This window comes from Necator americanus, chromosome V (assembly GCF_031761385.1).
Source record: "Necator americanus strain Aroian chromosome V, whole genome shotgun sequence".
Taxonomy (NCBI): domain Eukaryota; kingdom Metazoa; phylum Nematoda; class Chromadorea; order Rhabditida; family Ancylostomatidae; genus Necator; species Necator americanus.
Window position 1 is genome coordinate 27,290,002 of NC_087375.1, and position 14,634 is coordinate 27,304,635.

The 14,634-nt window shown below is 40.5% G+C and overlaps 2 protein-coding genes across 8 annotated transcripts; one reads left to right on the plus strand and one right to left on the minus strand.

Annotated features, from left to right (window-relative positions):
• Nucleotides 1–251: 251 nt before the first annotated feature.
• Nucleotides 252–14,428, minus strand: RB195_015371 (uncharacterized protein; the record flags this gene model as incomplete). 5 transcript variants are annotated; one of them, XM_064206049.1, is made up of 28 exons in its annotated part: nucleotides 252–302; nucleotides 549–619; nucleotides 846–1,020; nucleotides 1,120–1,266; nucleotides 1,821–1,931; nucleotides 3,006–3,082; nucleotides 3,288–3,381; nucleotides 3,459–3,542; nucleotides 3,596–3,679; nucleotides 3,829–3,888; nucleotides 4,094–4,201; nucleotides 4,511–4,643; nucleotides 4,887–5,006; nucleotides 5,198–5,340; nucleotides 6,446–6,541; nucleotides 6,617–6,726; nucleotides 6,810–6,919; nucleotides 6,982–7,089; nucleotides 7,166–7,286; nucleotides 7,345–7,427; nucleotides 7,488–7,604; nucleotides 12,155–12,270; nucleotides 12,375–12,536; nucleotides 12,877–12,969; nucleotides 13,088–13,212; nucleotides 13,582–13,687; nucleotides 13,764–13,868; nucleotides 14,252–14,428. In XM_064206049.1, 28 exons carry the CDS (start codon nucleotides 14,426–14,428, stop codon nucleotides 252–254), a joined length of 3,087 nt encoding a protein of 1,028 aa, XP_064061928.1. The 5 variants fall into 5 exon arrangements, with proteins under 5 accessions (XP_064061928.1, XP_064061929.1, XP_013301181.2 ...); XM_064206050.1 differs by lacking the exons at nucleotides 12,155–12,270; nucleotides 12,375–12,536; nucleotides 12,877–12,969; ... (2 more) ...; nucleotides 13,764–13,868; nucleotides 14,252–14,428 and having other exon boundaries at nucleotides 7,488–7,612; XM_013445727.2 differs by lacking the exons at nucleotides 6,446–6,541; nucleotides 6,617–6,726; nucleotides 6,810–6,919; ... (9 more) ...; nucleotides 13,764–13,868; nucleotides 14,252–14,428.
• Nucleotides 8,419–11,080, plus strand: RB195_015372 (uncharacterized protein; the record flags this gene model as incomplete). 3 transcript variants are annotated; one of them, XM_064206053.1, is made up of 8 exons in its annotated part: nucleotides 8,419–8,558; nucleotides 8,609–8,747; nucleotides 8,808–8,905; nucleotides 9,914–10,100; nucleotides 10,155–10,271; nucleotides 10,349–10,524; nucleotides 10,575–10,746; nucleotides 10,814–11,080. In XM_064206053.1, the coding sequence occupies 8 exons, from the start codon at nucleotides 8,419–8,421 to the stop codon at nucleotides 11,078–11,080; spliced, it is 1,296 nt and encodes a 431-aa protein (XP_064061931.1). The 3 variants fall into 3 exon arrangements, with proteins under 3 accessions (XP_064061931.1, XP_064061932.1, XP_064061933.1); XM_064206051.1 differs by lacking the exons at nucleotides 10,155–10,271; nucleotides 10,349–10,524; nucleotides 10,575–10,746; nucleotides 10,814–11,080 and adding an exon at nucleotides 8,929–9,040 and having other exon boundaries at nucleotides 8,808–8,860; nucleotides 9,914–9,934; XM_064206052.1 differs by lacking the exons at nucleotides 8,419–8,558; nucleotides 8,609–8,747; nucleotides 8,808–8,905 and having other exon boundaries at nucleotides 10,032–10,100.
• Nucleotides 14,429–14,634: the final 206 nt, after the last annotated feature.

The window sequence follows — 14,634 nt, forward strand, 5'->3', positions numbered from 1 at the left end:
CCGTAAAAGAACGATGAAATCAATGGCAGTAATTACAAGAGGCGCTAAATGCTTATTGTATGGATATTCTGAAATAAAACCTGAATTCGATGGGCATTAAATCGCTGTGATTCCGTTAGAGATCATCTACTTGTTATCGCCACAATGCAAGTAGAAAAAATAAGATAAGAATGTTTGAAAATCTTGGAGAACACATTAAATATGTTAGTTTTCATAGAATAGTTTAAAACAAAGAAAATACATTAATCACATCACTTTTTCCGCCGATGACGAGATGCATCCGCTCGAGACGATACAATATCCTGGAAAAAAAAGAACTTAAAACTAATTTTTCATGAAACTTATGTCTTGCACTGGAGAAAAGTTGAAATAAGGCTTTTCAGAAATTGAATTACTCGCGCTCCTAAACGGCAGCCAGAAGGCACGAACTGACGCCACCCCCTCCTACTTGTCCTCGATCACAAAATTTTGAAACTTCTATGCCTGTGATGTTATCCTTCAAACACTCAACTCAACGGGATTTTATGTACATAGAATCGCATACTTACGGATCTCGATGGTATCTTGCCTCGAGAATTTCTGGCGCTATTTGGTTTCACACATGGATCCAACGGAGGCTCTGAAACACGATTAGTGCCAATCAACAACCAATCAACTCAATTTGAAACGACAATTTTTTTAAAAGTCTTCTCGAGAAGAACAGATTATTGAAAATATCACGATTATACTACTACGACATATTTTCACTCAATCACCGCCTATTTGTTTCGACATCTCACTCTAACAAAGGACTAAACAAAGCCACCAACTATTACAAGTTGAGAGGAAAAAGATCATGACCACACCTATATTCTCTCCATAGCTCGACGATCTCATAGGGAACAATCGGTCCATCGCAGCACCACTTCTAGAGGACGGAATTGCTGACAACGCGTTACGGTACCCATTCGTTATTGCACGCAACGCTTCTCCCTCCATTTGACCCCGATACTGTACGAGGTTTTCTTCATAGTCGGCTACCTGGAGGTAAACCATAGGATTTAGTTTAGTGAAACTCAATTACAATTTAGTTTTTTCAAAAAAATTTCAACTTAGAAGTGGGCATAGAGACAAAGGAACCTTTTCTTCTGCCGCAAGTGCACGTCTTTCTGCCTCTTCTAATTGACTATCGATCAATTTTAGTTGTTTTTGCAATTCCATTATTTTGATTTTCGCCAGGCGTTCTCTCTCTGCATCCACAGCCTTTGTTTCCTCCAAGTAATGATCCTAAGAAATGAAAAAAGTAATTCTAGCACACTCTTGCCGACTTATACTATATGGAGAAGGTAAGCATGTTGTGCTATTCCATCATCTCCTTTTCAGAGTCATTATTATAACCATAGATGCGATAGTCGGAGCCGATGCTCTGACCCCCTTCACTTTTGAACGGTTGGGGAAGGGACCTCCTTCACTTTTAAACTGTTGGGGAAGGGACTTCCTTCACTTTTAAACGGTTGGCGAAATTACCCCCTTCACTTCTGGGCGGTTCGCGAAGGGACCCCCTTCACTTGAGCTGCACCCCATGAGCTAAACCCCCTTCACCTGAGGAGGGTCTAAAAATCTTTATCGCACTACTCTTGTGTGGAAAGCGAAAGAGCCGTAGTGACCGACTCAAACGCAGCTTTCTGGTATGGATGACTTGGAAAAGCACATTTTGGAAACAAATTCGTATAATGTAGTTGCATGAGAACTTCACACATTAGAATTACTCGACGATTGTCAGTTATGAAAGAATATCAAGCTTCTCTTGATATTCATCTAAATGCGTTTTAAAAAAATACCATCTGTTTGGTGATCTCCATTTCCCTCCTCCGAACTCGCAACTCTGATGCATCCTCTACATGTTTTAGCTTCTCTCTCAGCTCACGAATTTCTTGATCCCGCGTAGCTATCTGAAACGCAAAGAAATAGAGAGCAAAATATTTTGTGAGTACAGAAATCATTTCCTCTAGAGTTTGTAAGAGACATCACAAAAAAAACGAACGAAAAAAAAAACGACAAATGTACTGAAATGATAACCTCGACTGAGTGCTTCTCTTGCTCTTCCGAAAAAAAAAAAGATTTTTTAAAGCAGTCCACGAGTCTGACGTGATATGGGTTCTCCAGGGGAAAGTTGGGTGTGAGGTTGTAGATAGCCTGATCCGGGGTGGTTGCACTCATCTCTCCCCTAATCGTCGTAAAGAAAACGGTGTGTGAACCGCTTTGATTCCTAAGATGTACGTTAGAACGTTCACCCTTGCGCACGCTACAGCCCCCTCAGCAGCCTACTCATTGGGTTTAGTTGAACAAGTCAAGTTGGTGAGTAGGCATCACTAATCTTCGACCGCTGCGGAGCTGGATACAGCGCGTTCACAAGAACGTCTTCTTCCACACCGTTTTTTTTCGACGATTAGAGAGAGATGAGCAGAACCACACCGGATAGCGCTACCTACAACCCCATTTTCAGCTTTCCATTGGGAGACCCAGACCGCATCAGATTCGTGTTTTCGACTTCTTCTGCCAAGTTTTTCGTCTACTCAGACAAATATGTGCACCCAAGGTCACAGAAACAAGAATTTTGTGACAGTAGGGTGTGGTAGAGGGGCGAGGGGATGGGGAAAGAGAAATTTGGGGGTTGTAAAGGATATCATGATTTTGGAATATCAATTCCTCCAAAATCGATGATAATAAACTAGATGCTCCAGGAACTCCTATCTTCAAGAAATTTAACGTTTTCATTTTTGCAAAAAGTAGAGATTTTAGATTTGCATAACGGAACATGTACTTAAAGAGTTAAAATAGATGGTCAAAAGGACGGAACAGATGATTTGGCAGACAATGGAAACAAGAGAAAGTTCCCACGTAAATGTAAACATTGACCATGTCTACTCATTCGATGTCACACAAAGGTCAAATTTCACAGAAAATCTCTAGGAAAAGAAAAATAACAGGCGGAACCTTCAATAAGGAAGCATGCAACGAGATACCTCTGCTCTTGCCACAGCTAGTGCATCTTCTTTTGCGTCCAAGCGTGATTGAAGATCATGTACTCGAGCATCATTTTCTAAATACAGTAGGCATGCTATGAAGCCGAATTTCAGGTACGAAATCCAAGCTAGTCGAACAAACATATCAAGTCTCTAGATTTCTCCCCTGATCCTTGAATGTTCATCAAAAATCTTGGGAAGAATGGAAGAAAAGAGCCACACAGAGGAACAAAATATGAAGGGATCTGGCAACTTAAGCTAATCAAAGAAAACCGAACTGACGTTCAAGTTTTTGATCAAGTTGGTCGCTATGATTCTGAAGAGAATCCCGTTCAAATCGCAGCATATCCAAGTGCTTATTCGCTTCTTTGAGCTCCTAAATTGGAAGTAGATCCTTGTATATTGAAATCTTCTAAATGCTCAACTAATAACGAGAAAGGGACCGTCCATTACCTCTTTCTTCGCCTCTAGTTGAGCAGATGTTTGTTTTAATTGATTTTGTAACGTGTTACTCTGTGCCAGTGAAAGGGCGTGTTTCTGAAAATATCAGTCCACCATCAGCACCCACTACATCACCATGATGGACCAACCTGTTTTAACTTCGTGATCTCTTTTGACGATGTCTGTTGTAAATCACTCAGACCATCTGTTGCCTGCTTTGCAATTCTGCGTGCCTGATAGAGTATTTTTTGAAATTTCTTAGCAAATGCAACGCATAAAACCTGCGGTGTGTGTACCCATGTTATACGTAGACACCCGAAATAAGGAAAGCGCAGAATGAAGCTAAACAATCGGAATACTAGCACGAAAATCTTGTGCTCACCTGATCAAGTACGTTGACCTGTGTACGCATTATATGTATCCTCAGCACTTCCACCGCATCCTGAAAAAGAATTTTTATAGGTACATAAAAGCTGACAAACACAGAACAACACACTAAAAAAGACTTCATAATCGCTCGAATCCCAAAGCTGAGAACCCGGGGAAATAAACAATGAAGTGCGGATGCGAACCTACATCGTCTTACGCTAGATGAGTTGTTTAAAGAACGAGTACGGTACATTGAAAGAGCACCTTGTACAACTTACACTGAGTTCTCGATTTCTTTTATGTAGTTGGTCTTTCTCTCGTTCGTTAACGTGGCATCGAAGAGCATATCGCTGCAACTGTGCACGAGCCTCTTTCTCGCTTAGTTTCTAGAACAAAAAAGTTCTTCATTCTCAAATCCTTTTATAAAAGCTGGCTTAGGATTTTTCTGAAACTTAGCGCGAAAAGTAAAATTGGGCCAACAAAGGCAAAATAAGAAAAGTAGGCAACACAATCTAGAGAACGTGAATAAGTGATAATTCACAAACATTTCACCAACGAAAACTCGCATTAACTGAAAGTTTGCATAAACTAAAAGTTTATTTGCAGTCCGTCAACTGTCCTCCTACTCAAAATTACTGGGATTGGGTGCAGGATTCCGGACCGCATTTTTCTAATACCATTCCAAGTAGACTCACTCCAAGTTCTTGTACTTCAGCATCGTAAGTTTCAAAGTTTCTTGCGAAAAAGCTACCATCGCCATAAACAGCGGCAGCACGTTCCATATCTTCTGTTAATTTTGTAAACATGGTATCCACGTGACTGGCCAGTCTAGAAACAATTTGCGCATAACTGTAGTTCAGACCCTCAGATAAGACAGCGAAATGCATTCTCACTATCCCTCCATCCATCACACCTTCACATTGAACAAATTAAAAAGATTTCAATATTCCATTTAGGAGTAATCGATGATCAAACATGAAAAAAAAAGAAATAAAATAAATGAAAGGCAGGAAAACCAATTGCGTTAGGGATACGGTGAAACTATTCACAAACGAAAACAAGAAGCAAAACCTCTCGCTGGAGATTGTTGGCATCTTTCCAAATCTTTCCTCATGAGTGTCTTCATCTTCTTCCCATAGATCATCTTCAGGCTCCAGCCCGTCAACAACATGACTAGACTCGGAATTGTGCCTGCAACACAAATATTACTCTTCGCATATATAACATTACTTAGATAATATATTATATAAACTATATATAATCCCATTAACAGAATTGCGAAGTACTTCTGATTCCTAGAGATCATGATTTTCACAACCCTCATATACTCGAAGCCTGAACAGTTTCTCATGGTGAACTATAAATAACGAACATTAGCTCACCCATTTCCGTTATGGTGATTTACGAACAGTTTCCTGGACGAAGCAGGACGATGATGGTGACTACTGTTATACTTCACTGCTTCAGCGCCCGCAGGGATGGATGAACTAGTAGATTCCACAGGTGAAGAGTGCTGGCTACTCATCTAAAGAGTTCTGAAACATCACCAAGAGTACCATGAGAGCACATGGAATGAATACTTCTATTATTTCAGTACTAATTGACTGGAGAAGTCATGTCCGTATGAAAAATGATTAAGCCCTTCTGGATAAGAACGCAACTCGTCAAAAAAAAAGACACAAAGAAAAGAAACTTCTTAGCAGTGTCGACATGAAACCCTATTTTGCAAGGGAACGAACATTGTGGCAAACACTGAATTTGGAAACATTATCACAAGCAGTTGGAACGTAAAGAATAGAGAATACATTGTAGAAAGAAGAATGGATCAATGTTCGACCATACTGTAGCTACAAAGGATTTTCCTGCCAGCCGAACTAGAAAAAAGGAGAAAATCTCCGTTGGAACCATGCATGATTCGAATGGGTGGATCCTAGTTTCCAATCTATGGAGGCTAAAAATAAGAATGCGAACAAACGCATTCGTTGTCGATTCGCACAAGAGCGCAACCTTTCATGCAATGGCGTTTTATGCTGTATCAGCGCACAATTTAAGCGCGTTTATTGCTTAACAAACTTTGTCTTCATCTGCCTCGACCGGACCTGTAGGGAAAAGATAGGTAGCACCTCCATAAAAATTGTACATAGTTTCGCTTTTTTCCTTTCTCAAGGAAGAATAGAAAATAAAGTGAGATTTTGACAAACCAGTATTGAAGTAGGAAATCCTACAAATAGTTTCATATAACTAAATAGAAGCACAGAATTTTATTTAGCTTACCGTGCGTATGATTAACACGATTCAACCACCCTTATTGCCTTAAAATGATTCAGCAAATAATCTTCAAACAACATTTCAAAAGTAAATGAATACGCGAAAGTTGATAAAAACATGAAGTTTTCAGTATACCAATGGACGATAAACGAGACGAAAACAAGAAAACAAATCTCACACGAGATCCGTTCGCCAATGGAGACAAAGATGTAAAAATCAGGATGGTAAACTTGGCAAGTATAAAGCAAAATCGACTGGAATTTACAAGATGCTTAACATGCGAGACAAAAGAATTCTTAATCGATAAAAGATCATAGAGAGAACGACACTTAGCCATACGCTTCATATCAGTCCAAATTTACAATCTCCACTGTCTTCGCCGTCTCGACACTCAACTCCTGTTCCACATCAAATGATGCGATCATTTCCGCTTCTGTTTCAGCTTCTTTTTCAAGTAGCTGTAACCGTCATTCCAATCACTACCAAAAACATCGTATGAAACCGAATCCAAACAAAAGTCGTATTTCCTCTACCTTATCAATATCGGCCTTCATTTCTGTATAGAAACTCTTCACCTTATCCGAAGTTTTCGTGCCTAGCACTTCTGCGACTGCTTCAAAATCTCTCCCGTAACGAAGCAAGCCTTAAACGAAGAACTGAATTAATAACGAGAAAAAAAAAGAGAAACGGTATAGATTTTCACGAATCACAAGAAAAAACGCATACAGTGGAAAGCAATGATCCGTTCCTCTTCGGTCCAGGTATGACTTCCTCTCACACGATCTCGACGAGAACTACCCTCTTCATCCCTCCTGTCTTCTTTAGAAACGAGATATCTGGATTTACAGATAACAGGAAATACTCAACTTGTCAGTTCGTTGCTAAACTCTTCGCTCACCTGAACGAATCTAGACCATTCATGAGGCCTTCGGCTCGTTGTGCTTTGAGACTACATTCAAGACGTACAGCTCTTGAGCGGACTTTTGTTAACTCTCGCATTGCCACCCTAGGCTCAGCAATGTAGAGTAAATTAAATTAGCAATGTAGATTCACATTAGAGAAGCACAAGTTATTCAACCTACTTGGTTTCCTCGTGACATTTGGTTTTAGGCGACTGGACAACCTGGACACCATCGTTGTCACTCTCGTTCATTTCCGCATATTGTGCCATTTCAACGAACTCATTTGCGATATCTTGCATATCTTAGAGAGAGTGATTCGACTAGTATAATAAAAATTAACTACACGGATACTAACATACCTTCGGGGCACTTGCGCACCTTTCGCTGTCGGAATTCATTTATCGCTGAAGCGTAGTTACAAGGTCGATGCTTGCGCATTAACCTATAAGCATATTTCGAGGTTAACTGCTGTAAACACATTCAGAACTCCAGATCATCTCACTTATAATACATTCGGCACACATAGCAGAGCTTAACTTCATCAATTGGATGCAACGTATGACACTCCTCACCGCAGTTGTCGCACAGGCCGTCTTCATAGTCAAGTTCGTCATCAGAACTGAACATCTGATGAATTGTTTCAGTAACGGTGTTGCGCAGCTCAATATTATTCACTGACAAATTTTTGCTTTAAGGCAGCATACCACGAATCTGGGGTGATACGGATTTCAGGTGGAGGTCCGTATGCGGGGTCGTAGATTATGGAGACCGGGGTGATTCCGCTCATCTCTCTCTGGACCATTGCAAGCAGCCGGCCCCTGAATACTGTTTTGTACGATGCCTTCTATTGCAGCGCGCCACCCTTGCACGCGTAGCGTCCCTTACTGCCTATCGGGGCGATCCGATCTTATTTCCGACGAATCGCAGGGCGGAGGCGGCGCAATGGATGGAGCGTTGCAATAGATGGCGTCGTACAAAACAGCATTCTAGAAACGGCTGTTTGCAGTGATGCAGGGAGAGATGAGCGGAACTACCCCCGTCTCCATAATCTACGACTCTGTATATGTATATTCCACCTGAAATCCGCACCACCTAGATTCGTGGTATGCTGCCTTTAAACGAACAAAAGAAGTTACAAAAGTGGAGATAAGGTTGATATACTTAACAAGCATGAAAAGAATTAAAAGGATTAATAATAATTCAACGACAGAACAAAGAAAAAGTAACAAAAGCCTTATCACTAAACAGACAAGATTACTCCCGTAACAAATGCTACAATCTCAAAAATGACAAATTATCAGGATGTATAAGATGCGACCACCATATAAAAACATCTGCTTAATCAAGTGATTCCCATTTCAAATCTCGTCTAGCACTGGAAACAGCCTCTTAAAGTCACTCAGACATCGCGGGATCTTAGCCACAACCAGCCCATGACTGCCGTACACATTACGAGCGGCAGCACTCAAGATGATAACGATAAATCCTCATCAACAAGAGGTTCAGTGGTTTCGAGAGAATGCAATACTTGTCATCATTCTTTAGTAACCAACGCAGACTCGAACAACACAAGGTTAGTGCAAGGAACTCATTTTAGGGCCGATAATAGTATTCTCATTTCAGGTTCAAGTTGAAACCTGGTGAAAATATGTTTGACTTTGAAGGTTCAACAGCATCCACTCAGAGCCTGTCATCGTTTCTGCATTTGCTCGCCGCTTCTAACGTTTATCGGATGTTTTTCGCTTATACCCAAGTGTTGCAAGTTGGTATCAAGGGGAATCCTCAAAAAGGGGATTGTTCTTTTAAAAACATTTTTCTTCAGCACGATACGCATCGATGTAGTACAGCCTACCACAAGTACGGTCACTGCAACAGGTTTTGTGATATTCCATGCATAGAAGAAACAAGGGTACATGTAAAGTTAGTGCAAGATGATAATATAGATTTCATTATGAGATGGGACGATCCAAGGGCGATGCTGAAACTTACGCTGCTACTGCAACAACAGATCAACCATCCAAGTCTGCTCAGTCCAGAACGAACCATCACAAACAGGTTATGCGAAGCTAGATTGATAGTGCTGATCAAGATTCAAACCGACGTTACTGAAAACCAGATGATGTTCCGACTAGACCACATTTTTGCGATGATACTCAGCACTACAAGCGAATTCCGGCCATACCCTTACATTTACTGTTATGTTTCGTCATGGATGTATGGTCGGATTAAGAGAACTCAAAACTGCAAATGCGGACAGGTCGCTTTTACCTGAATATGCAACATCCTTCGGCGACAATGGTGATACAAATGAGCAACAGATGTAAACCCTCAAAGGAACACGATGGGGTAGCAACAGCGATGTGTTTTGACTTAAAAGTGCATAAACAATTGTTAATAGCACGTGCAACATATTAATAAGACACTAATGAGTTCAGCAAATGTAACTGTGTTACAGTTATGAACTTTTGTGGTTTCTTTGAGCTTTCGACACAGCTGCGGGGTTGGCACTTGCCACAATCACCTTCTGCAAAAACACTCCCGCTATAATGACCGAACCTCGGCAAAAGAAATGATCAGTGCTGGTGGTTGGAAATTTCCAAGAATTCCAAAATTTCATTATCACATACCAAACCTCACGGTCATTCGCAATTTAATCCTACGTTCACGACAAAAAAAGCTTTTTGTCTCTGCCAACGGGCAGAGACAGGGAAGCTTTTTTTTGTCGCTTTAAAATGATGTAATCATCATGAATAGGAGCGGCCATAAGGAGATCACCGTCACCAACATGTACGAGGTATACCATTAAGGTTAGACAATAGCACAACACTCAATTGTTGCCAGCAGCGATTAAAATTCCGCTACCACTTGCTCCATCTCAACATCATTCTCTCAATTTCCAAGATTCAATTGATCTCTAATTCGTTCCAGGAACATCTCAGAAGAACATGACTACATTCACGCAAACTGGGTAGATGGCTATAGGGAGCCTAAGAAATTTATACTAACCCAAGCACCTCTTTCACAAACGATCGACCAATTTTGGAACATGGTCTGGCAGGAGAAGTGTTTGATAGTGGTCTCTATGATTCAGATGTTCGATGTCAATGGAGCGGAAGTCAGTCTCCAAAGATTATTTGTTACGACTTATCTAGTCTAGTCTTTACTTCAGTGGAGTGTACCCTATATCCCGAAAAAAACGGGAGAGAAACGTAGTGTTAGTGATATTATGCTGGTTCATTGCGGCACCCGTTGCATACGACAAACTTATGATGCGACGGTGATCAAAGTTTGTGACGTGTTTCATTTCTTCCACACCGGAAATAAATCGACCAACCTTTAATTTAAAAAAAAAACTTCTTCAAGGCTACCAGAAATGGATCCGAAAGGCGGTTACTTCACCTCTGTTACTTTGCTTGGGGGCATAGAGGAACACCTCGAAAACCAACAGAAGTGCTAAATTTCGTCGCAGATCTTAACTATAATAGAGAACTACTCGCAAAAGAAGCCGTCGAAGCCGGATGGCTGAAATCAAATGAAAAGTGGGTTGCATTAATATCGAGATGGCATTGTACCACCAATACGTATTCAGTAGCCCAATAACCATTCACTGTCTTACTGGTGTGGCACGAAGCGCTACATTAGTAGCTCTGGATATATGTCTCAGAAAGCTCGATGACACAGCGAGCAGGCCTTGCGGTCCTCTCGCAGACATCGAAGATGTTGTGCTAAGACTGAGAACACAGCGTGCTATGGCTATGCAGGTTAGGTGATCTTTAGTCCCACAAACGAGGAGTATCCATGGTACCTGTGACAATTTTCTTTTTTCAGAAAGCTGAACAGTATCTCTTCCTGCACCTGGCAGTTCTTGAGTATGCTGTTCGTCAAAGATACATCGCAGATGAAACCTATGGTGAGATCAATCTCGAAGGGTTCTTTTACGAACCACGGCATGAAGCTGACGAAAGTGGAAGTTCCAAGCTAATTTCGAGCGAAAACACAACAACTGCAGAATCGAACCAGCAAGATGAGAATTCTTCCAAAACAAAAAGCGAAAAAGGCAATGACAAAAACAAAAATTCAAATAGTTTCAAATAGCTTACTGAAGTACTTTAAATGGCATGCATTGGTTCAGTTTCAAATATCCATCAAAAGTCTCTGCGTCATTCCCAATAAATAAAGGTCGTAATTGTTTTTGGTGTAAAAAATGTTTCACCACATTAACACTTGCAGTTTCCTGAGTAATGAGAACAATCAAATTCGTGCAGCTGATTATGACAGAAGCGAACATCTATGAGAAATTATTCAGAAACACGAACTAATCTTTGCTTCAGAGCAGTGGCTTTTCAACTTCACCTTTTTTTTCTAATCAAAAGATTCGAGTACGGCCTGCATAAAAAATGCCGCGGTCCGTCTGCGGCCCCGTTTTCAAGCAGAATTCATACTATGCTATTCAAAAGTTAGAAACGAATGACACAAATCTGGCAGCGAGTGTTTAGCTGAGGAATTTTGACGGGCCGAGTAGTGAATAAGGAATCATAAAGAATGTTTGTGATACTCGATCAGATCAATTGAGTCAGGAGTTTTAGCAGATGTTAAGCTCCCAAATCAGGAAAAAAGGTGCCTCAACGGTGGTTAGTGCTCTAGGGCCCAAAGGTGAAACAGTGTCGTTGTTTCAGTTTGTTTGTTCTGTGCACTAGCCATGTTAAACCGACAAAATGTTGTAACGACCAACTGGTTATGTTACATCTTTAAACATTCATCAGTGCTGTAGTGTTACCGCTATGACTAAAATTACTCTAATTTCTCTGAATGCCGTCCCGTCTTATATGTCACGTGTAATCCTTCTAACTTTACCCAAATACAGTTTTTGCTCTCTTCCGACGATGACAAAGCTTTCAGAAGCGAACAGCTTTTTGAAAATGAAAGGCAAGAAAGTGTTCATCTTTCTGCTGCTCAATGATTCTAGTTATCATTCGAGAGAAAAAGGGATGATGTCTTATCTGATATCGTTCATGAAGTTCTTACAGTAATTTGTTAACTCTGGCAATCACACATGGGATCAGTCATTAGACTGAAACACTTGCCTGTTTTCATATCTTTCGGCTAGGCTAGTTAAAATGCAGCAGTAATGGAAGCAGTTGCATCTAATATTATATCATGTGAACGAACCCCTCCTCATCATCGGAATCATCCGCCATTCTGCTGTCGAACAAACTCTTGTAGTCGGTGTCCTTCTTTGTATTATAATAGAACTGAATGATTGATGCCATTGAACGATGTGGCATCTAGAAAAACTCCAATTATGAACTAGACACAAAATCAAAGAAAACAGAAAGAAAAAGACGATGTTAATGAACATCACAAATTATTCGAGAAAAGTGAAACGAACCGTCTGACGAATCTTATCAAATCGTTTTCCAAACATATGAAAAGCTTGTTTGAACAGAATACGGTCATCTTCACACCATTCCTCTGTTATAAGACGACGTCTTTTCACCTTTTCTCTTGCTATACCAAAGTCGAAATTAGACTTCTGTAGTATATATAAAGCCTGAAAAGGGAAAAAAAAATTCCTGAAAAGTAAAAAGACGTACAGTGGGAAGAAAAAAGTTGGAAAACTCATCGCTCTCGAAGTAAGTTTCCAATCAAGACTCAAAATTAACCCTGGCACATCTATAATGTACATGCAGATTCAAAATCTTTGAAATTAGCATCTCTTCGAAACACGGTTTCTAAGAACATACGAGACATAAAATTGTGTAAGAGATAGTTCATACTCAGAAGGAAATTGACAAACAAAGACGAAAACTAATGAAAGATGGCCGCAATAAACTGTTGTGTCACCTTATATCGCAATTTGAAATGATTGGCTCTTTTTCTGAACAACTCACTCTATCATAAGTCAGCTTGTACACACCAATCGCATCTTCACAATAATCCATAAGCTTCGTTTCATCCAGATCACCAGGTGGGCGCCACATGACCTATGATGGACATTTTTTGTGGTAATGATCCAGAGGAAAACAGTTTCCAATTGCAACGATAGGCGAGACGAAAGTCGGCTATGAAACTGAAGAAAGAAAGCGATTCCAAAGTACTCACATACTCCCTTTCATCTTCCTCTTCTGATAATTGTGGGAGAAGATTATCGTCCTTTTGAGACTCGTCTACACGTGCTTGGAAATCGTCACCAACATTGATTTTACGATCAGCACTGCTCAACATTGCTGAAATATTTTATTTTACGTAAAGATAGAAAAAAACATTTCACAGCAAAACCCAGCGTTAAATTTTCATTTCTATAAAGTTTCTGGCGTTAATCAATCCGCTTGGGATGCGCCCCAACGTTCACTTCAATTCAGAATCGTTTGAGGTTTACAAACGTGTATCTGGCCTATACAATGACTTGCAGTGGCTAGCCGATGTGTCAAGTCAGTGCTTTTATCCTCCCAGACAAGCTTGGTAACTATTTATCGACCCCAGAGGGATGAAAGGCTTGGTGAGCACTGGGGCGGATTCGAACCTCCGATTGATCGTGCAGGAAGCGGAACCTCTAACCGCTATAGCGTACCAATTTTAATTCAATAGTAACTCACCTTTATGGTCGCTCTCAATATCCTCGTCCTTTTCGTCATCATCGACTTCATCATCTGTTTCGTTTCGTCTGGCTCTTGAACGCCTGGCACGTTTCGTTGGTGTTTTCTGAGAGAAAAAAAAAATACAGCATATAATGACAGTGATTGGAAACATTAGAAAACATCATATAATGGAAGCTCACCTTCGCCGGAGAGTCTCCATTCGTTTTCGATTTTTCTTCCGTATCTGTGTGCTGGGTGTCGTTTGAGGTTTCCTCCTTGATCTCAACAGTAGAGTGAAGAGTGCTCTAAACTGATGGATACACGACAACAAAGGAAACGATGGAAGATAACAAAAAGAAGTTAAACCCCAGGCGGTCGAGACGGAGTGAAAAAAGTGATGGTGCATACGTGTAGTATGTTGAAGCAAAGAGGTGGGATGAGAAAGAAGTACACGAAGGAGAATGAAAAGTCGAAAATTAAGAAAAAAAGAACACTTAGTGGTGGGCTAAGGTATCTATGAATAGTTGAAAAAAGAAAAAAAAAGAGGACAAATGCTACACTTTTCTAGAACAATGATGGTCAGGATAAGTGCAAGAAAAAGCGTCTCAATTCAACTCAAAACCGTCTTAAACTACCCAGTTCTTCAATGATATGAAGAGAATCATGTAAAAAAGGATTTAAAACGTACTTCTTCGGAATGTGCGTCTGAATGCATCTCCGAAGGGGCATTTGACGGTTCGTCAATCTCCATTTCATGATCAAGTATTGACTCGTCTATATCCTCATCAATAGTTAGATTCGCCCCTTCGACTGGTTCATCCAAAATCGATTCATCCACTTCTTCTGATTTTGTGTCCGATGACATCTCTGAACAAATACTTAGACGTAACCTCAAAGTGTCCTCAAAGTCACTAGTTTGACCGACATAAAAACTCATGCAACTGAGCTGGAATTTTACGACTTTGTTCAAACATGGGCCTTACACTGACAAAATGGATGGCCATAATAACAATGAGGTTTCTTCTGATTTGGAGTGACCTCTATTCAACAAGAATTCCTCACTGTGCGTCG